Consider the following 27,327-nt stretch of genomic DNA (forward strand, 5'->3'; position numbering starts at 1 on the left):
GATACTTGAATCAACTCCTCCTCTCACTGAACCGTCTTTCAGTAGGTTCTCCCCACCTTTCTGGTGTTAATATAAAATGCTCACCATAGTGGCGAGGCTTTGTATGGTTTGGTGGGAACCCACTTCCGACTTTTATCGCAGGCCAACCCGTCTTGTTCACTATGCTCTGACCACATGATCTGCTTCAAGCTCCTTGAATGCATAAGCTCTCTGATGCCTCGGGATCTTTGCACACGCTGCCCCGTATGCCTAGGATGCTGCTTCTGTCATTCTTCAATTGTCTTCCTGTTCTTCATCCTTTGGCTCACTTGTCATTTCTTCCATGAAGCTTTCTTGGAAACCTTCCCCTTCTACTGTCTAAATTGTCTTTTTCCTATTATTCCTTCTCATAATACTCTGTCAAGGCATTTTTAAAAATCCTAATGATTTATTTGAGCCTTTGTTTGTGTCTGCCTTCTCCTCGGGACTATGAATGCAGTGAGGTTCAATTCATCTGTCATTGTATAACCGGCTCTGAGTAGGACGGCCAATGTATTCAATAAATGAATAAGCAAAATCTTTCACAATCACACATGTATTGAAACAGTGGTGCCTGGCTTAGATAATACATTGAAACCACGATTCATTGAAGGTTTAGAAATGACCTTCAAGAGCTGAAAGAGGACTTGAAGCTCATTTGTGTGTAGGATCTTATTCTGCAGAGAAGTAGCCTGAGGGTCTAAGCCGTGGAGTGATTTGCCCCAGGTCAGAGAAGGGCCTGCCTGGTATCACTCTCACTGTCACTGCTCGACCCAAACGTTTCCTCCCGTTCCTTGGGGTTGCTTCACCTACATGAAAAATGTACTTGGGTGTAATGAGATGGTAAAAGAATGGATACAAAAACCTGGCATTCAGCTGAAAAACAAAACAAAACAAAACAAAAACAACAAAACAACAGGAAAACTTTTGACTTGGCAAGGGCCTAGAAAACCCTTCAGGGAGGTAATACCTGAACAACCTCTTCAGGAAGGATTCGTTTAACACAAAGCATGTCTGCTGTTATAACCACAGAAAATCAAAGAGATCTATAAACACTCCGTAAATTACTGCGTATGTGTGCATGTTCACCAGTACTAGCTGGGAAGTCTGTTTTCATTTTTGAGAGGAACAGCTTAGCTGAAAGACTGCAATGCCTTCAAAAGACAGGACTTCGAAAGGAACCACTTATTTATTTATTTTTTTTTGATTAGAGAAGGCTATTTGTGCCCTTTGTGAAAATGTAAGTAAAAGCTTCAAAGAACAAAGTTATTTCATTGTGTGCTGGACTCTGAAAGAGCACCATTATATATTAAAGGCTGTTTTCCTTCCTTCAGACCCGAACACCATAATTTTAGTTTTCTTTGTCTGTTCTAATACAATCTACTATTTTGTATGAGTCAGACCATCAGTGATTATTTGGTTTTAGGTGTTCCAATTTCTGCTCTGGAATAACAAGAATGATTGAAGAGGAAAACTCATACGCTGTGGTTCAGAGAACAGTTCAAAGAAATAACTCATATCAAGCAGTGGCATTAGTTTGCTGCAGCAAGATAGGAGAGAGCGGCGGTTTGACACGTGCTATTAATAAAGCGACCTCCATCACAAAGACATCACTGCATGTGACCGTGATGCCTCCAGGAGAGTGAGAAAAACAGGAATTTAAATTCACATCTGTCTCACTCTGGCTCTTTAAACTTAAGAAAACTATTAACATTCCAAGAGCCTCAGTTGTCTCTGTATCAAATGGGAATAGTACTAACTACTCCCAGGGTTTCTAATAGTTACAGTGTCAGTCAAAATGTATGCAAAGGAGATTGTATGGGTTGAAATACTTGGAAACATAGAGATGTCACTGGACTTTGAGTAAACGTAATAGACTGGCTACATGATTTCACTTATTCATATGAAAACCCCAATGAAATTACAGTCCAAGAATTTAAAAAGTGTACAAGTCTCAAATGACAAGGTTCCTGGGAAGAGCAGTGAGAGTAGAAGAGAGTTCAACATGTATTTGGAAGACAGAGAGCAACTGGAGGAATGGTAATAAATTTAGCTGAAAAGAAGAAAGCTGAATTTCCCAGGAGCAACTTGGAAACTAGAAGACCATGGACCTCCAAAATGTGTGGAACTTCAAAATTCTGGGAGACAATAATTTTTGACCTAGAATCTTATATTCAGCCAAATTACCAAGAAGTATGAAGACAGAATAAACACCCATTCAGATCTTCAGGGATTCAAAATACTAACTTTCTACATACCCTTTCTTAGAAAACTAATGAAGGATGTGCCTTGGAAAGACGAGGGAATAAACCAAGGAAGAGGAGATTATCAGGTCCAGTGCATAACAGAAGAACTGATACAGAGAAGTAAACAGTATGCCCATACGAAAACTCTGCAATAGCTCTAGCTGGACAGGTGCTGCAAGATGAAAATGGAACTTGAAAGTTTACTGATACTTTTGGAGTTTGGATATTGTAATAGATATGACATTTACCAGATATATGGAGCATTTGAAAAAAACAATTTTAGGTGCATGAAAGTCAAGAAAATGAAAAGGGTAATTTCTAATTTGAGGAAATATAAAACCTGCATAAGGAAAGAGATATGATCACAGGAAAATGCTTGAATCAGAAGTGTGCAATAGTCACAATAGTGTATAAATGGGCTATCTAGTTCACACAAAGTTGTGATAAAACTACTTGGGAAGACGAGAGCAAGGGAGCACAAATTGTACTGTAACTCTTTTGGGACAGCGAAAGTGAGAAGAAGGAAACCAGCAAGAAAGTGATGAAGGCCCAGGAGCTGAATTGTCATCTCCTATTGCAGAAAGCCAATAAATGTTTGATTAATCAATAAATAGCAGTAGAAGCACAGCATTGAGAAATATTGAAATAAATGCCAGAAAATACAAAGAGGTTGAAAGTGGTTGCTGTTTTGGAAGTTAGTCTGGGTGATAGAGTGAGACAGTTTTCACTGTAGAATTTGCAGTACCATCAGTACCATGTTTAAACTCATCTCATGTACTACTGTGACAAAAAGTGAATAAATAAAGTTGCTGGGGACTGTGTTAAGTCACCGCCTTGGGATAATGTAGTCCTCGGTATATGAAGATAGAGGACTATGGGCTCCACTGCCCTGGAGCCCAGGGCAGGCCCTTGGGAACGTGCAGGAGGAGAGTGCAGGAAATAGAGAGTTCTTCCCACGGCAGAGTTCCCCGCCATACCCTCTAAGCTGGTGATTACTCACTCACACGCTCAATAATGCATTAGGAGTCAAGGCCACAAATGCACGCGCCGGTAAAAGGGTACACTGCTTGTTTCTAGTTTTGATATGCACTAGTTCAGGGACGTATTGTTTGTTTTGAAAATGGCATCCATGTCATAGATGCTTTTAATAAAATCAATGTTCTCATTTTGGTTGATTCTCTTAAAAGGAGTGCAGCCGGAGAAGTACAAATGGAAGAATATAAAAGTCCAAAAGCTGTTTTACAGCTTATTAAAGCTTCCATGCCCAAACTGTATTACATTAGTATGTTCATACTACATATGTGTGTTTGTACTTGCACATAAGATATATAAAGACATCATGGTGGGGTGGGAGCAGTCAGGCCTCAGGCATCAAAAGGCTTAGATATTAGTTCTGAGCCCTGAGACGCTGGACAAGGTACTCAATCTCTGAGCCTCCGTCTTCCCATCTGAGATAGGGGTCACGAGCACAGAATGGGAAAATCAAGGGCCCTGTCCTGGGTGAGCATAACTCACCGTGCACAAGTCAGCTGTATTATGGCTGGAAGGCGTGTCATCGGCATTTCTGCACGGTGACTTTCCCTGAGGGCACGACTTCCAAATTCCTTAAGGCTTACCTGGACGTTTGCAACCCAGGACTGGATCAGGCATGACCCAGGTCAGGCTGCATCCTATTCTCCTGTGTGTACCGCCTCCAAACCCCTCCTTGTAATGCAGTGTGTGTACAAACAAGTAAGTTGTTCTTCGTTTTGCAAAAGATTCCTTCAAATACCTTTGGAACTCAAATATGGCATAAAATATTAAAGAAATATTTCATTTATATCATGAAATAATTCACTCCATCGTTCTTTCATAAATAAGATCTATATCAACTCTATTATTTTTTCGTTTAAATAGTATTTAAGCATAATCATATAGAATAATTATGTTTTATTTATGTACTGATGGGATAAGTTGACGATTGAAGGGCCTCTAACAACCTGAGGTAGAGCAAAGTGCTAAGGTTTCAGAGCCGTGGCTACACAGAGAGAGTTAGAACTACGGAGCACGGGCGCTACGTTCCAGCCGGAGTGAGCCGTCCGTGCGCCCAGCACTGGCCCCTCAGCTCTCTGGGAGCATGTATGTCCACAGCACACGGTTTGGCCTTTGTCTGGAGAGATCCCCCAGTGTGCTGTATCAAAAAGCTACACTGGGACAGGTTGGAGAGCAAGAAGAGAAGATTTTTTTTTTTTTTAACAAAAGCAAGACAAAAATGAATGAGTGCAAACTCTTATTCATGCTATAGAACAATGTGACTGAAACATCAAACTTCAGGTTTCAGGTCAGACTAGGACTTGGGCAGCTTGGGCAAGGGTTGTGGAGAAGCTGTCAGAACTGAGAATGTCACGTCTGCTGACATCGGAGGGTCCTCGCACCCTAGTCCTCATGTACAGCTTTGATGTTAAGAAAATGGGGGAGAAAAAAAGAGGCTGAGGGCCAGAGGGGACCATGGAGGTTAGTGGTCTCTGCAGTTCCTCCCATGCCCAGAGGGAGAGGGGACAGAACGACCCTCCTGTCCTTCTCTCTGGCACTCACCTCTCCCACACGGAGCATACCACCAGCGTGACATTCCCCACAGCATGAGAAACCCTTTCTCATGGTCTAGTATGGTCTTTTCAGAATGTGGTTTGCGGGATCATCAAGTGAAGACAGAGTTACCAGGAGAAAAACAGATATCTCCTGAGTCTTTCTTTGAAAAAACACCCACATTCCAAGCACGGAGAGACTCGGGCAGCAGAATGAAGGGTCTCTCCAGGAGAAAACCTTTCAACAATGCCAAGTGTGGACACAAATGTAGGAGGTGTTTTTGTTTGTTTGTCTGTTTGTTTTTCCCTTCTGAAGAGTTAGATTAGAAGCCAGAAAAATTTCCCTGTAAAGGGCAAGAAAGTAAGTATTTTAGATTTTGCAGGCCACATGGTTTCTGCCGCGTCTATTTAACTCTGCCGGTGTAGCATGAAAACAGACCTGAATACGGGAATCAAAAGAGGATTTTCATGAAAAAGTCGGTTGCCAGACTAATGGAGGTCTTTCTGGCACAAAGCAAGCTTTTGGAAAGCTTGAGATACTCTTCACTTCGTGCCATTGCAGCTTAACAAAAGATTTCATAGGATTGAACTTACTCAGCCGACAATTTCCCCATCTCGGTTGATGGCAAATGATTCTTCCAGTTACTAGGGCCAAAAACCTCGGAAGCATCCCTGTTTCCTATTTCCCCCGGGCAGCCCTCATGCTGGGGGAAACTCCTGCTGGGTACTTCCTCCAAAACATATCATGAAGCTGGACCATTCTCAATCCTTCCTGCTCTCACCTTGACCTATTACCTGAATTGCTGTAGTAATAGCCTCCTGCCTTCTCTGCTTCAATCCTTGCCTCCATCCCAGCAAATTCTGTTCCTCACATAGCAGCCAGAGGGACACTTGCAAAATATAATTAGATTCAAGTGCTGTCATTACTTTACACAGTGAAAGCGATAGTCCTGACAATGGCTAGCAGAGTTGCACGAGATCCCCGCCCACCTTTTCTCTCTGCTCTTCATGAATTCTGCCGCACCCCATGCTGGCTACCCGGCTGGTGCTTACACACAGCATGCTTCTGCTTGGCTCTTGTTGTTTCCTTCCTCAGAGTCTTCTCACCTTCAAGTCTTGCTCCGATCTGATGGACCCTGACCATCTCATGTGGCACAGCAACCTGCCCCTTGCCCTGGGATTTCAGATCGTCCTCCCCCCTGCTTTAACATTGTTCTTGCCACATTACCCGTCACCTTAGAAAACTCCACCCATCCATCGTCTGCTCAGCTACAATGTCAGCTCTGCAAAGGCAAAGATATTTGCCTGGTTTGGTCACTGATGCAACCTAAGTGCTCGGAGCAAAACCTGGCACAGAGGAGGGGCCCCACAAACATTTTTTGAATGAATTCCTATTTAAGTTGGAAAGAAGACAAGGATGCCTGATGTTACTAATACTCAGCATGCTATTATTAAATAAGAAATGCATTGAAGGGATGCCAATTTTCTCCAAATAGTTCTGCAAATATACCAGAATTCGAGCTCAAATCTCAATGGGATTTGGGTGGAGGACCTCACAAAATGATTCTAAAATTAATGTTGAAGAATAAATGCTTGAGAACAGCAAAATATTTTTGAAAAAGAGCTATTATAAACCACAATAATAATTAAACCAGAGTGCTACTGGTGCTAACACAAAATATACTTAAGCATCTTTAAGAATTTAATGTTCAATAAAAGTGACTTTCAAATCAGCCGTGAAAAGAGGAATTATTTAACAGACACTGTTGTGTCACCTGGTAAATTATTTTGGGGAAACACTAGATACTTAATTCACAGGATATTCTGAACAAAATTTTGGATGGATTAAGAAATTAAGTAAAAGTTGAAATCATTATATTAATTGAAGAAAATATAAATACTAGCTTATTTATTCTTGATTTAAGAAGATCTTTCTAAGTAAGATTTTAATGAGAGAAAACAATATACAAAAAAGTTGGTAAATTTGATTACATAAAAATATACCCACTAGTACAAAACTGATGGGCAGATAAGTTGAGGCAAATGTTTGGCTTATAAAATTAAGGGTATGCTACTGTATTATAAAAGATTTATGAGCATGTCTTACAAACTAAAAGGAAAAGATGAATAAGCCAAAACTATATTGCCCAAGACATAAACTGACAGCTTATTAAAAGAAACGGAATTGAAAGTTAAGCATTTAATGAATGGCAGGTTTAATTAGTAATCAAAGAACTGGAAATAAAAACAGCAAGATATGCATTTTTTCTTTCAAATGTGCAAAGATGAAAAATAATAAAAAGAGAACCATAAGTAGGCAACCCTCTCACTTTGCAGATGAAGAAACTAAGGCTCAAAGAAGCAAAGTGCTTTGGCAAATGCTATACTGCTCCTTCACGGCAGAGCTGGTGTTAGAATGCTATATCCAGCCTTTTGTGATGATGGTCTTCTCGTTGCCCCATGCTGGGAAGTTAAGCAGACATAGCTCAGACCAGGGCTTCCAACGACCTGTGTCTCACAACCCTAAAAGGAGTCCTAGGTTACTTGTCACTGTCCTCACAGTGGAGTACTACAAAGAGCTGGAGCTTCGGAATTAGAGCAATACCCCTTAAACTGCTCCCAAACTTTAGATATCACTCAATAGTTAGAAAGCTTCCTTCTAAAGGGGAAAAAGGGGGAACATGTTTTATATCACACTTGAACTCTAGTCATGAGACTTTGATTAAAAATAACCCAGCCTATGTCTTTCCCACTACAAGTTCAATGGAACAAGATGGTTTCTAAGTTTCCCAAGAAAGCCAGTGACTTAGTCATTCACCGGTGACTTGAAATGCCATCAAGCAAGCAGAAAGGACCATTAAAACTTGTGAAGACCCCCCGGGCCACCTCTCTCTGCATACATTCCCCACTCCTTGCTGCACTACAACTTTTCCAACCCCCTTCTTAGCTGAAAAAAATTAATGGCATTCATTGTTTATAAATGCCTCTGTTGATCTTTCCTATTTAGGTTCCTGACTACTAGTGGAAAAACTCTCCCTACTTCCCCCGCCCCTCACCCGCACTGAACTTTAAAAATAGCAACAGGAGTTGGGTTGGCTCAGAGCTTTCAGCTTGGAGTCCATAGCCTTTACCCCCTGGGTCACCAGTTCATATCGTAATATCGTGGCCACCGAGCTTTCCTTCTGTTATGTGTGTTTGGCTTAAAATTCTGATAGGAGACATCCTCCAGGATTATCGCTTTCTCATGACCATCTGGGAAATATCTGGGCTTGATACCCCCGACCCTGGTATTAATAATCTCTGCTGTTCTTTCTCCTCTTCTCCAAGGTCTGCAGTGTTCACAGTCTCATTTGCTTTCTACACAATTATTCCTCTAGCTTCAGGCTCAAGCATTCGTATTTATCCTCAGGCCTCCCGAGAATGGATTGGCCGATCCAAGCACTAGCCCTTCTCGCCATCCCCAAAGCGCTTTCCTAGGAAACTGGCAGCCTACTAACAACAACCTTTCATGCATAAAGGTAGCTTGACTAGCAGTGAACCATTTTTAAGTTGTACAGTTCACAAAGAACATCATTTATGGCGCTTTGTCAGAAAGTCCATGAATTAGGTATTATTGTCAATGACATTTGAAAGATCCTGGGATTGAGAGAAGGTAAATGAAGTTGGCCGAGGTCAGTTGATCTACCGAGTGCAGAGCCAGGATGCAAGTACCCACCTAGGAGCCCCCACACTGCTCTGCCTCTCCCTCAGCTCCCCCCTGCAGCTCTGTATTTTGAGTTCGTGACCATGATCCACTCATAGATGCTCACTAGTGAGTGCTATTGATGATGGATGTCCAGGGGAGTGAACAAAGCTTCACCTTCTACAAGTCAGATGGGACAAAGCCCTTCTTCACCTTTGTCAGTGACTAGAGGTTTTGGAATAAGCATCGAGCAAATCTCTAGGCAGTGAGGTAGTGTAGCCATTCCTGAGGAGAGCAGTAATCCGGTGTCTGTTTGCTTTCAGAGGAGGTTTGGCAGCGTGTGTCAAGTGGACGAGGAAGTAGAGATGGACAGAAAGGACATTATTTCAGAAGTTCTTAAAACAGCTCATGTGAGAGGTGTTGAAGCCTGGACTGGGTTGGGAGCAGTGGGGAAGGGAGGACTGGCCTGGCTGCAGGGAACCCACAGATGGAGAACTGACAGTGTGTTCATGGGGGGGCTTTCTGAATGGAGGGGGAAGGGAGGGGTCCAAGGTGGCCTTGAGGCTCTGGCCAGGTAGCTGAGAGCACAGGTGCCATCTGCCTCCAACAGGAGAGGACATCAGTGAAGGGGCAGGTCGTATGAGAGAAGATGCTTTGTTCCGCTGTGGACACATGGAAGTATTTTGGCATCGACCAGACATCTGGGCGGCAAGCTTCTGGCAGTTGGAAAGTAGGGCAGGCCGGCGGCAGCACAGCAAGACAGGGAGAAGCCAAGGGCCCTGTTACAGTGACCTGAACACCACCACTTTTGGCTACGGTCTCGTGTAATCTTCGCACCACCTCTATCAGATGGTTTTTTCATTTCTCTTTCTAAAATCAGAAAACACATGCTCTGAAAATGGTCCCCGAAATCTCCTTTTATCAACAGGGATATCAGGCCGGTCTCATGCAAAGTGACAGAGTCCTTCTGGGCCAAACCGAGTCAGGCTGGTTCATTGTCCGTCTTCGGTTTTAACGATAGGTGATTCTTGTTACTTCTCTTTATGACATTATGAACAGGATGAAGATGGTGCCTGGATTTTAGATGGTGAGGGCTCAGGCACAGGCTGAAGTGGGTGTGAATTCTTTAAACCATGACCCTGCTGTGCCCATGGAAACACACATTTCCTGTGTCAGTTCTCCTTCTGTGTAGGGGACGGTGGGGGTGTGAGAGTGTATGCATGGTGTGTACATGTGCACACATGTGTAAGTGTGTGCACTCATGAACTTGTTTGTTGTGTTGTTGTTGGGGTGGGGAGTGCAGAGTAGCTATAGACGTTTAGATTTTCCTCTCAGGTAAGCTTAGCATGTGAAAAGCATAATCTATGCTTTGTTTTTCTGGTTGTACAACCAGCCAGTGTTGATAAGCTATAAAAAAAGTGCTTTAATAGGAAATAACCATGTATTTCTCTTGCCCCCGTCCTCTTTGTTTAATGGCTGAGTCACAGTGTCCAGGTATTGCCCATAGACACACACACACACACAGACATACACACCTGTCTGATGCTTTTGAGCCTCAGATACTCAGGGAGGATGCCCCGCTTTTTACTACGGGCCCAGTTCTGTCATTTTATGATGTGGTACCCACTGTGGCTGCACAACCCAATGACTATTCTAAAGTAGGTCAGCGGAGCTTTCCTTGTTACGGCAGCTGAACGGGAGTGCAGGGTGCCCATTTTCCCACAGGTCCTCATCTCTCTGTGTTTACAACAGGAGGTGGCCTGTTCTCCTGGATCCCTCGCTTTCAAGCACGGAGCTGCTCGTGGGTCCAAGGGCAGGAAGCCTGTCCACATGCGTCTGTCATGGTTTGGTCTGACCCCCAGCAGGAGGATGGGAGCCAGCAATAGCGCAGTCACAAAAAGGCTTTGCGGCTTCAAGTTTTGAAAACTCTCAAAGCATGTCCAGCATTCACAGCAGTGTCTATTTCTGTCCACCGAAGCCCGACTTTGAGTGATTCCTCCTCCTTTCCTTCTGCCCTGGCACCGTTTGTATTTCTTGGTGGACAAGACAAGGGGAACATATATGAAGCACAGTAGGTCAGAAGAACATGGAAATATATATAATTAGTATATATTTGCTATGCTATTACTAAATAGCATCTAGCTGGTGACTGATAGGGAATGACTAAAAATTTAAGAAAAGATCACCTTACATTTTCATTCTCTCCACTCTGGTTGGTTATATACGCAGTGAAAATACTTTCCAGTATTGTCGTTTCTTTCTGCTAAGGTCTGATGTTAAAAGGCCCTAAAATACAAAGCTTTGGGGCCTTTGTATTTTAAACAAAAAACAAAAGACCCCATTGTTTTTCTGAAAGGTCGCCTCCAGGCGGTGGTTCGGGAAATCAGCGAAGTGCTCGCAAACGCCATCATCTCCCACTTAAGAGGGCCCATCTCTTTCCTTTGGCTGACTTTTTAAAAATGATGTTTTCCCCCAAGCTTGACCATTTAAGTCTTTCTTCAATTACTAGTAAAATAAATAATTCACAGGAATGAAGTTCCGCATTTTCTTTCTTACATTGATAAGATAACGGCAGTATCTGGCAGCTTGGGAAATTTTTATTTTCTGGGAAGTTGGACACATGCAAAGATTCTCTTTTCACCACTTGGTCCCTTTCTTATTCTCAATAGTCACGAGGTGTTAATGATGGGGTGGAGGAGAGAGGCGGTGTCCCTGTCTTCCTAATATTAGCGTATGTGTACACTGCAGAAAACAGAATTAGGAACATATGTAGAAGTATGACCAACGTCGTTGAGATTAACTAGACTCTGACAGTTCCTTTGGCTTCCTGACGTCCCCCAAACTGGTCCCCAAATGCGGTTCAGAGATCCTCCCATCCATAACCTGGCTTCAGGACATCCTCGTCTGATCCCCTACCTGGGTGGGGGTGGGGATCAGATGGCTCTGGAAGAAGACGAGTAAGAGCAGCGTGAGGCTGGTTCAACCCACCTTGTCCTCTGAGCACTGCAGAGTGTTATGAGGGGAGGCCCAACAGGTCTCAGCTTAAAGTGACCACGGCCCCCTCTCCCTTCTTCCTTTCTAGATAACTTCTATTTCCCTTTCCTTTGCGAGCTCTCAGCCTCCTCACTTGAGTTTATGAAGATGGCAGATATCAGCACTGGGCTGGGCACAGAGCTGGTGGACAATTGGTTATCGAGGTTATCTAGAGTTCTGCCTTCTTAATTCTGAGTATGTTGCTTTGTGTTGAACAAAAGTAATCATTATCATAATTCTGACAATAGTTCTCATGGGCCGAGTGCTAATTTGTCTATTCATTCACTTACTTAACAAATTCACACTGAACCACAGTTACAGAAGGGTGCCAGGCTTAGCGCTAAGGCTACTACAGAGATCACAGCACGACACATCACCGCCTCCGCCCTCTGGAGTTGGTGCTGTCACACTCACCACTTGCGTAGCCTGTGTGACTGCGTGACATAACCCGCCTCCTTTGCTCCTGTCAGCAATGCCATAAGAGAAGACATATCTTATTTCATTATGTGAAACAAAAGAAACTTATATACAGCATCTGTTTTTTGTTGACAAAAAAAGCACAAGAGAACCAGATATTACAATAAAGGAGTCGAAGGAAGAAATTAAAAAGAAAAGACCTGAAATAATGTATGGGGACTGTAAGGAAGCAAATGATAAAATTTTAGAATCAAAATCCTTATTAGAGGCATGAAGGAAGGAAAGGACGCTACAGGTGATGTAAATACTGTCATAAAGCCACAGTTGCCAGACCTTTGGATTTCACGGACTGGTTTTGAAGAGGAGAATGTGCTGCTAGCTTCAGTAAAGGCAGAGTGGGCAGGGACACAAAGCCACAGAATATGGCCAAGGGACATTGAGTAGAGACCGCAAGAAGATCCAGGTTGAAGTCATCACCAATCAGCCCCAATCTGCAGGAGAGTCATGAGCCAGACAAGGGTGGGGGGGCATGGTAATTTCCTCGCTTATGCCTTCGGTGCTCAGGAGCAACCAAGAAACAAAACGAAGTGAAGAGCTTAAGACTGGAGATATTACGTAATTGGAGAACTGGTGGTAAATGTCGAAATCCGTTAAAACTAGAAATGTTTAAGTAGACGTATAAGTCTTGTTATAAAATGTACGTGTATCTTGAGATTTATTCTCAAATGACTGACTTGCAGAACATTGGAATAACAATAAAAATCTGGGTTGATAAGAGTGTTCCATTTAATCTGCAAAAGCAAGACGTAGAAATACTATTACTGGCAGAATGGAAGTTGGGATTAAAAGTTTGATGAGCATAGTTCAACTGAGGAATCAAAATACCATATTTACCTTTATTTTTAATAACTTGAGAAATGTAGAATGAAGATTGTGTTTTGAAAATCTTAGAGGTAATCATTAGGAGAAAAATATATGTCTTTCAAAACACAAAAGATCATGAAAAGAAAGAACCTATAAACCACAAACAGCTCTCTCACACACACACACTGGAAGGAAACAGGACACAGAAAAAAAAGAGTAACCGACAGAAGAAAAGCCAAATATTTCACTCGTGACAATGAAAGCAAATCTATAAACCTCTTCTGTTTCAGAATAAAAATTCAGGTTGAGGGGAAACGTAATCTAAAATCCAATGAAGTACATTTTCAAAAGAAGCTATTAGGTAGCATGATGAAAAGGTTTACAGTTAAAGGGTAGATAAAGGCAAAACAAGTGATTAGGAAGGAAAAAAGGACAGTGCAAGGTTTATTGTAACAGTGGAATTCATGACAAAAGTATTCAATAAGATAGGATGTCGTTTTATTTGGGTATATAATTCACAATGGAGATGTTTCTGCAATGGCCCTCTGTGGGCTGAGGAAGTTGGCATGAAAATATGCAACACGAAGGAGAAATAAAAGAGAAAGATGACAGATGAGAAGACAGGGCTTCCGCGTCCAGCTTCCTTTTGGGCAGGCTGGAGTCTTGATGTGCCTGGGCGTGAGTTTCAGAAGGATGAGAGATTTTCCCGTGTTTTTCTTCTGTATTGTTTTAAATTCGCTTTGGTTGTGTGGGTTAGTATTTGAAGGAAGACTATTTTTTCCCCATCACTAATTACTCTTTTTTAAAATACTGAGTGCTAGGTATGTGCTGTGCTGGGCATGCCAGGCGTGTGTCGCTGTGGGAATAGGCACACACATTGGACGGGGTCACGACTTCAAGGAGCTTACCAAAGTCAAGTTTGTCTGGAAGATGATGTGCAAATTCAGAGAAAATAAGTGGTTAGTCAAGACCTGGTGTCTAGCACATTTTAATTGGGTCTTGACTGATTTGAAATGAGGCTAGAGGGAGGGAGGGAGCAGGAAGGAGTGATGAGAAATACGGGACCACAGGAAGTCCTCTCTACCTCCCCTTGTCCTGTCTTCGCTTTTGGTGGCAGGCCAAGGATTTTTACACTTTCAAAAGGATGACCTGCGTGTCCCATTGACACCCCAGAGGATAACGCTAGCCCCTAACAGCTGTGGCTTCCATGTCTGTGTGAGACTCGAAGATGCCTCCCTCCTCCTGGCCAGCTAACATCCATTTCTGCTCCCTCTTTGCTGGAAGGAATGTGGTTTACTTTTTCATTTAGGTAATTTGCAGTGAGAGATTTCTTAAAATAAACAGTACCTGGCAGCAGGCATAAAATTTCAGGAAACTAATAGAAGAGGCTGGCTTAAAAGTATTTTGTGCCCCTTTAGTTGAACGGGGCTGGGTACGATGTTTTCTGAGAACACTGGGCCGGAATTGAAGTCTCAATAACTCGTTAATGAGTTTGCTTTTATGGGCATTGGAAAGGCTCTCTGAACTGTGCACATTAAAGAGATAGATGCCAAGGGGCGTTCAACAGCAGTCAAGAAGAATTAGGGAAAAGTGGATGTTAGGAGGGAGAACTCTTCAGTTATAATTCATTTGCTCCACTCCCTCTGTCCTCCACCGATAACACTAGGCCATTCTCAGGACAGAAGGACTCGTCAATGCTAAAGAGTGCTATGCAAAGCTAATGGGAGGAGAGTGTACAGTATTTCTAAACATACTGTATATTTTACCGTGGAAGGTCTCCTCTCCCCAAATCTACGGTGTCTATTTCTGAAATTACTTTTAGAAGCTCCTCCTTTTTGTCTGGACCTCTGCCTCATGGTATCATCTATCCGTGCGTGCCTGGGACCCTGGGTGAGTCTCATCTCTCTTCCAGACGAGATCTCTTCAGCTGTTTCGAGACAGTGATCATGTTTCTCCACGTTTCTCTCGGCCAGACAGTGCCAGCTCCTGCTAACATCCATCTGGCTGGGTCACCATCTCTTTGGCCTGACCGGGCTCCTGTTTTCTCTACTCTCACTTAGAATTCGGGCCCCAGAGTCGGCATGATTCTGTCAAGGGGACCTGATGAGCAAGGGATACAAAGAGATGACTTTGGTTGGACTGGGCATCACATGGCATTTTCGCCCCTTAGTATAAAAAAGGAGCATAAAAACACCAGAGGTTAACAATTCGGTCAGCCAAACCCCTGAGGTCTGGCCACGGTGTTTTAAGATGGACACATACCATGCTCAAAGGAAAGTATCTATTTCAAATTAAAGGAAATGATCCTACAGAGTGTTGGTATTTTCTTATTTAAGCCGTACAGCTCCTAAAACAACTGTCCCGTTCAATGACTGATGGCACCTCGGAGATTCAATTCCATTCTGAGAATACATGGACTTGACCTTTGCTTTTTAATATTCCCCTTGATTTCTGTTTGGCCTTTCCTGCTAAGAGATAACTTAATTGGTGTGTGAACACTGCTTTGTCTTTGTAGTTGTGTGTGTATATGTTTTTCCATTCAAGGTTTGGTTGATCTGGCTTTTTTGAGCAATTGGGCAAGGTCAGAATAGGTCAGGAAATAATGAAACTAATGGTCAAACAAGGGCAGAGCAGAAAGGTTCTGGACTCAGTGTGATGTAACATTTCCTCATGTTATATTATTTATTGTAATGATAACCCAGTGTTATAGGTACACAATGCCAAGGGCCCATCTGCATTTAAAATTCATTTCTAGTAGAGGATGTTTTTATGTTGCATCTTGTGACATTAGAGGATGTTTACAGTGGCGACGCTGTTGGTGTCTTGTCCAGACCTGATTTATCATGCTGATGCTGTGAGTGTTGGCTGCTAATGGCTCACGGGTGCCTTTTTCTTAGAGGATTGCTCTCTTCCAAATGAGGTCTTCCTTGCCTGGGATGTCATGTCGCCACTGCCCCCTGGGGGTAGCCATGGCCAGTGACTGAGTGATGGAAATATACAGAGGCCAACCCCTTTGGCACCATTAGGTGATAGAGTATATGTGTTCCAGAGCTCTCCATGGGTGGGACCAGACTGAGGCCAAGTCCCTCTGAGACCACATCCTTGCTTAGCTCCTTTGCCAGACCCTCCAGCTGCCCTGATTCCCCTTTTCCTGAGGGCACGCCCCACAACAAACCATGTTCACGAGAACCTCTATCTGAGGCACTGCTTTAGGGATTTTTACTTAACACAAAGCCATTATTATTATTTTCCCCTGTGCTGGCTACGTGGACAGTTTGAAAGTGAATGATTCTTGGACTCTGCATTGACTGCATAAGAAAACTTAAAATGTTAGGCAATGAAATCTAGTCATTTTGCTAAATATTTGTATAGAAAACATGACCTCCTTTAACATGCTGTGACTTTTAATTGAGCCCCAGCAAAAAAAAATACTTAGTTAATTTAAAAATAGTTTTGGAAGCCAGGTATCTGTTGGTAAATAGAAGAATGGAGCTCCTTGGAAAGACCTTAATTTTTGGAGTAGACTCATGCATTGAGTTCGTTTTGTTAATAGTGCACATTGACTCGTCCAAGTCTTGAAATTTCAATGAGATACAGATTATCACAAGGATATCCCTATACTCTCTTGAAATGAGGAATCCTAGGTAGTTAATTCAATGTAAAGACAGAGTGCCATAGATGGAATACATTTAGTTGATGCACAGAGAAGATGAGCCCCACCACCCCCCATTCCCACTGCCATGGCCTGAAGATGGCAAGAGTGAATGTGTTTGGTGGAGAAAGTATGTTCATCTAACCAAGTACAAGAGGATTTGCCTAGTCTAAGAGTGAGTCTTGAGTCCTGTGGACTCAAAGACTCGGACATCCGGCACCGGGGTAGACAGGTACACTTGACTGCCTATTTCTCTCAGGTCTCCCAGAAAGCTCAGGTTGATCACCTTTGGCTTGCATAGGTGACCGACTTTTCTGGTAAGGGATAGTTTAAGCAGGATCATAAAGGGCAGCGACGTCCTAGAAGCAAGATTCGATGAGCAGGTATGAAGGCCACAGTGTCTGCTTAGTCCAAAAGGCGTGGGAGCCAGGTGAGTCGGGGAGGAACAGTCTCAGGTATCAAGTCCGAGGACAAGGGCAAAGCTGGTCATAGGGAATGAGTTACAGGGTGAAGGAGCTAAGGACATTCTAAATAGATGGGCAGGGCCTGAGGCTGGGGTCCAGGTCTACTTTTATTGGCCACTTGCTTGTGGCAAATGTGTAGCACTCCCAGCTTTGAGGCACAGGCCGTCAGGCAAGGCCCAATGGGAGGCTTTGTAGACCCAATGTTGAGTGTCCTTTCCAACTTAGAAGTCCTAGACAGTGAGAATGACATATTTATTTATTTACTTATCTATTTATTTCTCACCCAAGGATTTTTTTTTCATTGCTTTTAGAGAGAGGAAGGGAGAGAGAAAAACATCGATGTGAGAGAGAAACATCAGTTGGTTGCCTCCCACCCATGCCTGGACTGGGGATGCAACCCGCCACTTAGGTATGTGCCCTGACTGGGAATCAAACCCCCAACCTTTCAGCCACGGGATGACATTCCAACCAACTGAGCCACACTGGCCAGGGCCAGATCCCTTTTCTGTTTAAACAAATACCCATCATCTAGAAACTGCAGAAATGAGATTTGACTGTTCTTGGCCATGATGATATAGCCTTTGGTTCTCAATGGAAGGGAAAAGAGCATCTGCTTTAATACATTTTCCAAAATGTCATTCTAAGAAGATGACAGCAGGTGATCTTTCCTTAGAACGTAGACTATGAAAATGAACCTGTGGCTTGAAAAAAACAAATCTTCAGGGGATTCATGTGGAGACAGGAGGCCATGTTTGGGAAGTAAAGGAAGAGAAAAGGCGCAGAACCCCTGGGCTCCATTGTCCCGGATTACAAAGGCCTAGGCACAGTCTCAGGGAGGTAAAACATTTATTAGCCGCTACTTCATCTCACTTCTTGTCTCCTCTTTACCTCCTTCCTCCTGCCTTTTCTCACTCCCCCTTCCCTCCTGCCTCTCTCATCCCCTTTCTTCTTTCCTACAAAGAGCCTACTATTTGGTTTACTTTTGTTTTCATCTTTGAAAAGAGCAGCATGCCTTGTGGACTATTCTCCTCCTCTGTCTTTCTTAGGCTAAAAAGCCAGCTACAATATAAATTCAATTCTGATAAGAGGAAAGTACAGTGCAATTCTCTTTGGCACAGGGCATGTTTCTTTTGTGATTTTTTCAAAATAAAGTCTTGCAGAATTGTCGCAGTAGTTGAGGTGTACCTGGAATCCTCTGTAGGATAACGATTGTGACATTCCCCAGAGGTGAACTCATTTCCCTTATGCATTTTAGAAACATGTATTCTTCTTGTCTTTTCGCACTGGTTGCAATGAGATTTAAAATAGTGACGCATAGTCACATAAGGGTTATGAATACCACTGCTTTGAAAAGGCCTGGTGGAAATTTGTGCGGAAATTGAAAGGGATGCATCGGAGTCGGAAGCTAGGGAGGCAGACACAAAAACTAAGTTGGAGGCCAAATGGCCTAAGCATTCTGAGCATGGACCATGTGAGACCCCCTCCCTGACATGCTCACAGTCAGGTGCCAGGCATCACGTCCAGATGGAGAAATGAATTTGAAGGGTGGTGTGGCTCCAAGACTTTGCAGAATCCACCAAACAAAATGAGTAATCCAGAGGCCATCCTCAGCACCATGGTAGGTTGAATTATCAACCCCATCCTTCATACCTGCGCACTTTGCCAGGTGGCTTTGAAGTCCCTGCCACTTGAGACAGAGTGCACTTTTCCATCCCTTGACTTTGGCGTGGCTCCCGTTCTGGTGAGAGGTCAGTGGAAGGGACAGTGTCATCTCTAAACCAAAGCCTTAAGAAGCTTTGGATGCTTCCACACATCCTTGCCACGAGAAGAACATGACAGGACTAGCCCGCTGGCCCATGGAAAGAGTGAAAAATAAGGAACAGAGAGTAGATAAGTAACTCAGCTCAGTCTGGATTGGTCAAGTCCCAGTTGATCTGAAGATGCCTGAGTGGGCGCAGAAGAAAGCTACTTAAAAAGCATTGGGGTTGGACAGTATTTGTTATGCAGCCTTACTGTGGAAATCCTTGACCGACACAAACACCAATCAAAAGTGTGGCCTGTTTGAAGGAAGCACATGGATAACAGTGATGAGAAAATAAGAATGTGGGTAAATAATGGTTTTCTGAAGATGAGGATAAGCCCTGCGTGCATGGTCACAAGAAGGGCTGACACTGCTCCCATTTTGAACATCTCACCTCTTAACTACGTCTTGGTCAAGGCTGAAGGGAGTTGCGGAACTCTGCCTTCTTGGTCATATTGGACACCATAAGTTCAAGTTCAATGATGACAGATATTGGCCTCTTTGGGAAGCAACAGACTTTTTAAGTCTCATTTTAAAGGAAATCAAGATATTTAAATAAGAAAAGACCTTTGAGATGACCCTATGCCTGACAGAAGTTAAACCACATGCCACTCACAAGACAAGCCATTCAGTGACAGGTCAAGTGCATCAGTGAAAAGGTTATATTCTCACTCACTGAAACTTGCCTTTTTAACTTGACCCTTTGTTCCCAACCCTTTCCTCTAAAGCCACATAGAATGAGTCTCTTCACTCTTCACATATGTTATTTTAAAACACAGCTGTACATGTTAAGTTTTTTCCACACCAGACTCCCAGGGTTTCCTTACAATTTTATGTGGACACGCCACTCACCAATCTGATCACTCTCATGCGGACACCCACTTGCTTGTCCCTACCCTCATAAAATATGAAATGCAGAATTAGAGATAATCCTTCAAGTGTATGTGAAATATTGCTATGCAGATGAGAGACTAATGACTTGTTATCTGGACGTGATATTCTCAATTATTTATGCCTATTAAGTTAAAAAATTTCTGTTAAGCTAATTTGTTTTATCCCCCAAATATCTTTCTTTGCTCCAAGGAGAGATGAAGAAATCCAAGCCATCTGATTCCACGACCAGAGGGGTGGTCTTTCTACCACCCCCCTGCCCCCATCTCACTTTGCCTGGGAAGGGAAAGGGCTCATCATGTCATTGGAACAGCCAGGAGCAACACATGAGTCACTGTTCTCCCATTCTGTGCACCAAACAGAAAGGTGCTTCTATGCCCACTTTGAATGAAAATGGCCCCTTATTATGTGACGTTGCAAAGCCATCAGCTGGAATACGACAGTCTCATGACTGGCATTAGAGCCAGGAAGGAGAGGAATCCACAGAGGCCAGTCCCCTGGTCAGCCAAGGTTTTCTCCTGTTGTTGTGGCAGATACTGCCCATGCCCTGCCCAGACGCCCTTTCCCGGGTGGGCACAGGCAGAGAATGTCTTCCCACAGATGTCCACATCCTAACCCCCAGAACTGGTGAACATGCTATGCTGCATGGCAAGGGAAAATCATGGTTGCAGATGGAAGTAAGGTGACCTTATCCTGGTTTATCCAGGTGGTTCTACTGCAATCACAAGGGTCCTCGTGAGAGAGGGTGGTGTGAGAAAGAGGTGACCTGCCATTGCTGACTTTGAATGTGGCAAGGGGCCGCAGGCTGAGGTGTGGCTGCCTCTAGAAGCTGGAAAAGGCAAGAACAGGGATTCTCCTATACAGCCTCCAGAAAGGAAGTCAGCCCTACCTACCGACACCTTGATTGTAGCCCAGGGAGACCGACCCAGTGAGGACGTCTGGCCTCCAGAACTGTAAGGTAATACATCTGTGCTGTTTTAAGCCACTAAGTCTATGGTGATTTGAAAAAGCACTAATACACTGGCGGGAAATGGATATGCTGGTCGCTACCCCTTTCTTTGGAAAATTCCCTTCGGCAGAACGTGAGCTGCCTCCAAAACCCACTGACACCTGGTGCCATTCCCGGACCACAGCTCCCCGCAGATCAAAAGTGAGACTCCCGCTGAGACCACTTCCTTGTGTAGCTCCTCCCCCACCCCCCCTTCCCCCCCCCTTCTCCTGACAGCACCCCCTCCATAACTTAGGTGCATTTGAATCCCATCTCAGGCTCTGCTTCTAGGGAATCAGGCCTGAGACAACTGTCGTCCTTGGAAGAGATGCCAGGGCCACAGGGGAAGAGCACGAGGGGAAATGTGGGGTTGGGAGGCGGGCTCTGTGTCAGTGTGGAGGAGCCAGATGGTGAGGGGGAGTGATACATATGGTAGCTTTTTCCCCAGGGCCACGCCAGGCCCTCGCCCCCAGCTGGACCATCTGAGGCTCTTGATATAAGTGTTCTCCTCTAAAGCATCCTTGCCACGCCTCCGGCTGCAGCGACCGGGCTGTAAGTGAGCAGGAGCCACAGTACAGGCTTGGCATGGGGACCACCATGGCGGGCAAGGCCTGTCTCCCACACCCGCCTTCCTCACGGTGTTCTCTCGGGCGCTCTGGGCTTTTGAAGGGTTCCATGTCTGGAATATCAGCGCTGTCTCAGGAAGACAGTCTGCAGCTGGATCTGCCTGGCATCTTTTGATTTTCAGCCTCATTTTCCTCTCCTGCCTCTGCCCTTGAACTTCTCCTAATAGGGAGTTACTGGGGGCGGGGGTGTGAATCCCCACACCCCCCAGAGCATACATGCATTTGTCTTCTTCCCTCTTTTCTCTTGTTCAGCTTCCAGGATACACTGCTGTTCTTGAAACCACTGGTTTAAATTCCCTGAGTCCCACCCACCTTCTCTTTGTTTACCTCCATCTGCGTGGTCTCCGGGTCTCCGACACGGGGGAGGCAGAAGTGCGGAGTCTCTGCACCCGTGGCCCTGAATGGCACATGCTTTTCTTCCAGCTGGGGCATCGCAGAGGTCATTCTCTTCATCTGCGTGCAACCCCTAAGACCCTCAGGCCACCACCACTTCTCTGAGGGACCATGAGTGAGTTCTCTCTGGGTCCAGAGTTGTAATGGGATGGGGGCGGAACCATATTTTCTGGCCAGTACAGTACCTCCCCAAAGTCTCCTGTCCCCAGAATGATCCCTCACACACTTCTCTGTCTGGGTCATTCACCGGTAAGTCACCAAGAAATAGCCCCCTCTGCCGGCTGCCCCAGATGCACAGCCCACGCACACTATAGTAGATGCTGGGATGCTCACTCAGATGCTCCTGCCAAACTGCACCATCGTCAAATGTTACTTTGGTTGGCTCCTACTAATTCCCCTGCTGCTAATTGCCCTCGGCTAAGAAGAGCTACTTTGTTCAAAGGTATGTCCCCCGAAGGGGTACAAAGTCCCAGGCCTCCAGCCTCAATGCAAATTGGACTATAAAGGGCTAGAGGTCCCCGGAGGATCAGCTGAAGGTGTTGTTACAACTATATCACAACCCGACTTCTCCACAGCCTGGTCCTGCTTCCCATGCCTTTCCACAAATACTGTCCCCCCAAATGCTCCCAAACAACCCTCATGTGTGCACACCTCTGAGGTGCAGAGTCTGCGAGGACCCGGACCCATGCTATACCACTCTCCCTGGGCTTTGCAGTGGGGACCAGGAGGAAGGGGCGGTGAGGGCCTTACCCACGATCATGTGGTTGCAGACGTCACAGAAAGTGGGCTTCTTGAAGATGTGTTCCTGAAAGGCATGGGCCTTGCCGCTGCCTGGGTGCAGGCCACCCCTGGTGGGTGTGGACGTCAGGCTGGCTGGGGCAGGGAGTGGGCTGGAGCTGGGGCTGACCTCAGCCGGCATGTCCCCTTGCAGCTTCACGTCGCTGTTGGTTTGCTGGAAGAAGTTGTCAGCACTTTTGCTCCGTAGACTCTTGGTCTTGAAAGAAAGTGATCGTTTTAGTTTCTGGAGCTGCAATGCAATGACAGAACAGACTCTCTTACGATCAATTGTGCAGATGCATGCGGTGGGGGTGGCGTGTACTCCATGCACTGCACTGTTCCCACAGACACCCTCAGTCCCCAGGAGGCTCTTAGATGCCCCTCTGTGGTTGGGGTGGTGCCTAGAGGGAGCTGGGCAGCCCACCCCCCTGCCAACCCAGATGGCAGAAAGAGGTTCCATGTTGCCTTAGCTTCTGCCCCTTCTCCACCTCCCTGCCTCCTTGAGGTCCCACCAAGGTGCTGTCAAAATATCCCATGACACTGGGTTTGGACACCACTTGTGTTTTGAATTTGAATTGCGGAAATATTACATGTACAAACTCTTGGGCTCAAAAGCTGGCTCTGTAATGTTGAGGCCTCTGCTGGCCTTTCTCGCTCATGGTCACTTAGCAGCTGTTTGTCTCTTTACACAGCAAAGCAGGAGAGGCCAAACTCAGAATTAATCTGGCTAAAGTGTCGGGAGAACACGAGCTCTCAAGCCAGCCTGGGTCTGACGCATATGGAAAAGTAACCTCTGTGCGTGCGTGCGTGTGTGTGTCTGAGGGCGACACAGTGTGGAATCGCCTACTTGACATTCTCTGCTCTTCCCCTTGTCCTGCTGCTGGTTTTTGTCCCTTTGGCAAACTGGGCCATCTCTCCTTTGCCTTTGGGATTCATGAAGAAGCTTGGAAACGTTCTAACTTTCAAAAGTGTCAGTTGGGGCCCGTTTGAACCTCCAGTCCAGGCCTCGCATTGGAGCTAGAAGAGTCTTTTGGAAACACAGACATCAGCATGTGCTTCAAATCCTTCATGAAGTTTCCTTTGTTCTTAAATTTAAAGAAAAGCAGATCGTCATGGGCTCCAGCGACTGGCAAACTCTGGATCCCAATGACAGCTTACACCCTACTCATCTTGCTCTGTCCATCCCAGCCACAGTGGCCTTTTACAGGTCTCTGGTTTTTACGATGCACTTTTATCAACAGCCCTTACTACACAGCTTTCCCTCTGCCTGGATAAAAGAAATAAACCACGTAGTAGCTGCCTGACCTGCAGTAAGTCACTTTGCCTTTAAGGTGGTTCCTTTTGTAATTGAATACCCATGGGGACTTGGCCTATTGCCTGGAATAAATGTCCCTGGCCTACACTGGCAGAGAAAAAGAAGCTAAGCACATTATTCTAATGAAGGCCTGTGTCAAGTGCGATCAGACCTCCAACAGGACACACAAGGTGGTTGATCTGGCCCTGCCAAGCTCAGCCACCTCTGCATCACCCCCACCAGCACCTCCCTGCGAAGATCAGAAAGGTGTGCTATTCATTAGAGCTGAGGCATAGACTCCAATAACGCCATGATTCTCTTTCCCCTTTCTCACTCCCCTTTCCAATGTGCCTTTACAGCTCCCCCCATCAAAAGTGGAGCGTATTTCCCCACTCCTAGAATCTTACTGGTTTGGGGGATTTGATTAATAGAAAGTGACAGAAGTGACTTTAAGCCAGTTCCAAGCCCAGACCTCAAGATGCCTCACTTGCTTCTGGCCTCCCTCCTGGAAATGTGCCAAACTCCCATATGAGCAAACCCGACTTAGCCTGAAGGATGTTGGGAGACACATGGTCCAGTCACTTTTCATCACTCAAGTGAGACCCCGGAAGCAGAGCCAGCTGCTTCCCTGCAAGGAGTACAGGCGTCTAGATGAGACCAGCTGGGTCCTATTCAAACGGTCGACATGCAGAACCACCAACTAAAGAGATGGCTAGTCTTTTAAACCAGTAAGTTGGGAATCTATTGTGTGTACACAGCACAGCGCTGTTCTCCCCAGTTTCCTGGCATGTGGTGGGACTGTGCTTTGTTGTTCATTTGAAGCTGACTGTGGCCAACTCTCTCCTTCAGGTAGCCACATGGAAGGGAGGCCCTGCAGGACCCTCTGGAGAAGCCCCACTGGGTCCAGCAATGGGGCATCCTCAACTGGAAAGGGCATCACCAGCCAGACAAGCAGCAACATCACACATAGAAAGGTCAGAAACAGTGGGCCAGCTAAGACTTTTCTCTTGTCCCTTTCCTTCTGCCCTATAGCCCAAACCTGCCGGAGGAGGTGGGGCTGTGGCAGAAGCAGGAAGAAGGAGGTGCTGCTGAGTTATTCTGCAGTTTGTGACTGGGCCGTAAACTAGCATATCCTGACAGATAGGGGAGAATGGAGTCGTGGGCCCCAGGGAGCTCCGCATTTATTGGGAAGCGGACCCTCCATCCACAGCAAAGGTAAGTGACAGGGAGGTACAAGACCCTCACTCTCTGAGACTGAGCCACGCGGAGGCGAGGACCTGGAAGCAGCAAAGTCACAGAACAGAACCTTCTACGCTTCAGGTCCTTCTGGCTACACGCTGTCCTGGTGCTGGAGGAAGGGGGACTTAAATAGGAGGTGCGATTGGAGTTTTATTTTAGAGAGATTTGAATACATTAAAGTAACCAGGAAGTTAAAGGAATCTGCCAAGATTTTGTCATGGACTATGAAAACCAAGGAGAGGGTGGCTTATCAAAGCAAATGTCATAGCAAAATAAAGTCATTTTCTATTTTTCCCCCCATGCAGTTCAAATGGTTCAATGAATTGGCTACCCTTGTCTCAGAAATAGAGCATAACACCTGTCCCAATTTTATCAGCGCACTGTTGTGAAGGAAGCAGGGCAGAGCCTACGAGAAAGCTGGAAATTCTTTTTTTTTTTAGTGCTTATTTTAATTTCATTTTTTCAATGACAGTTTACATTAAATACTATTGTGTATTAGCTTCAGGTGTCCATCAGGTGGTTAGACATCATATATTTCACAAAGTACTTCCCCCTATTTTTCTGGTACCCACTTGTTACCAGATGTAGTCGTTACAGTATTCTTGACTCTCTTCCCTACACTGTGCTTTACGTCCCCGTGACTGTTCATAACTCCCAATCTCAGTCCCTTCACCTTTCACACCCAGCCCCCTGACCCACCTCCCCTCTGGCCACCATCAATCTATTCTCTGTGTCTGTGAGTCTGTTTCTGCTTTGTTTGCTTATGTTGCTCTTAGGTTCCACATATAAGTGAAATCACATGGTATTTGTCTTTAGGAGAGCTGAGAGTTCTACATGATACCAATGGAAGGAGGGGGGTGGGCAGAGCAGGGGAGGATGGAGCTGGGAGTGTGGGACTAGCCTAAGCATCTCAGGGAATGCCTCTTCATCTTCTCAACCATTCAGCGAAGACTTTCTTACTTTCCCCTACAGAAATGGAGGCTGAGAGAGGTTAAGACACTTGTCCAAGGTCACACATTTTAGGTGAGTAAAGACCTAAATCTGCCTTCCTCTAAATCCCATGCTGGTGACTTAACCCAGGGTAGATGGGGGTGTGGAGGAGGAACACCTCTCATCACCAGGGGGCTGGAAGTACTGGTGGTCCGTGAGCGTGGGAAGGGATGTGGAGTGGGAAGGCAAATCTATTCTTTTTGGGAGCTACTTCCTCTATTTTATATATTTCAAGTTTCTTAAAAATCATAAAGGGACATACATTGTTGACCAAAGCAGAGCATCAGACACCCCTGTACGGTCTTCTGCTGCCGATACAAGGACAGCGGTGGGGTAACACCTACCTACCTGCCGTCTGGTCTGCCTCCTGTGCTCACGTGCCTCTTTTCTCCCTCCAAACCCTTCCATCCCTGCGGCATCCTGTGTCCCCCGGAAGTTTAGGATGATGCCAAGAAACCTGTAGCATTTTCCTTGCCCTGAGAGACGCGGCTGAAAACTCTGTCAGACCTTCGGAGCCTGCCTGCCTCTGAAGCCGGAGAACTTGCGTTGGGAGCCCATGTGACATCCTTTATTCAAGTGGACAGCTTAAGGGAAATGCCTACGAGCTAAACGAAGTCTGAGCAGTAAGCTCAAAGGAACATGCCTTCTCCAATTATCCCTACAGGAGCAGGGGCCAGATGGGAACATATGAGATGCAGAAATAGAAGCAAACTCTGATAATAGCAGATGTCACAGAATGATTAGCTTCTGTACACCATTGCGGCAGCCCATCCATTCTATTTATAATAATCATGGTAAAAGGAACAGATAGTCTTGAGTACTTTACCATGTGCTAGAAACTGCTCTAAATATACTTGATTTCATGTAATCATCCCAGCAACCCTGTGACTCAGAGGATCATTCATTCATTCATTTATTAAAATAATTCATTCAATAAATACTTATTGGGCTACTACTATGAGTCAGACATTGCCCTTGGCTTTGGGGATATAGTCTAGTGGGTAAAGACAGAAAATAAGCAAATATTCAAAGATATATAATAATATAAATTTGGGTAGGTATGAAGGCCAGAGCCAGGCTTTAGAAGGTGACAAGCGGGTCCTCTCGAAACTGGACAGGTGACGTTGGAGCAGAGACATGAAGCGAATGTAGGAACTTCTTTGGAGAAGAGCATTCTGGGTAGTGGGGAAACCGAAGGCAAAAGCCCCTACAAGAGAGCAAGATGGGTGTGTCTGAGGAACTCTAAGAGGTGTCTAGAACACAGCAATGAGGGAGAGAAAGTGCAGAGAAGTCAAGGGCCAGTTTCATGCTGGGCATTTGCAGGTCATGGCAAGGGCTTTGGAGTCTATCCTAAGGGTGATGGCTTGGAGCAGAGAAGTGACAGGGCC

The 27,327-nt window shown here is 45.1% G+C and overlaps 1 protein-coding gene across 1 annotated transcript in view; it reads right to left on the minus strand.

The window, feature by feature from the left end:
- The window catches only part of STAC (SH3 and cysteine rich domain), a 119,250-nt gene that overhangs the window by 52,693 nt on the left and 39,230 nt on the right, over nt 1–27,327 (minus strand). The window contains exon 2 of the mRNA XM_045857056.1: nt 22,390–22,666. Within this exon, the coding sequence (XP_045713012.1) occupies nt 22,390–22,666 (277 nt within the window). The remainder of the gene's footprint in view (nt 1–22,389; nt 22,667–27,327) is intronic.

The sequence above is a fragment of the Phyllostomus hastatus genome, unplaced genomic scaffold (genome assembly GCF_019186645.2).
Source record: "Phyllostomus hastatus isolate PE091 unplaced genomic scaffold, TTU_PhHast_1.1 phas_scaffold_129, whole genome shotgun sequence".
NCBI classification, from domain to species: domain Eukaryota; kingdom Metazoa; phylum Chordata; class Mammalia; order Chiroptera; family Phyllostomidae; genus Phyllostomus; species Phyllostomus hastatus.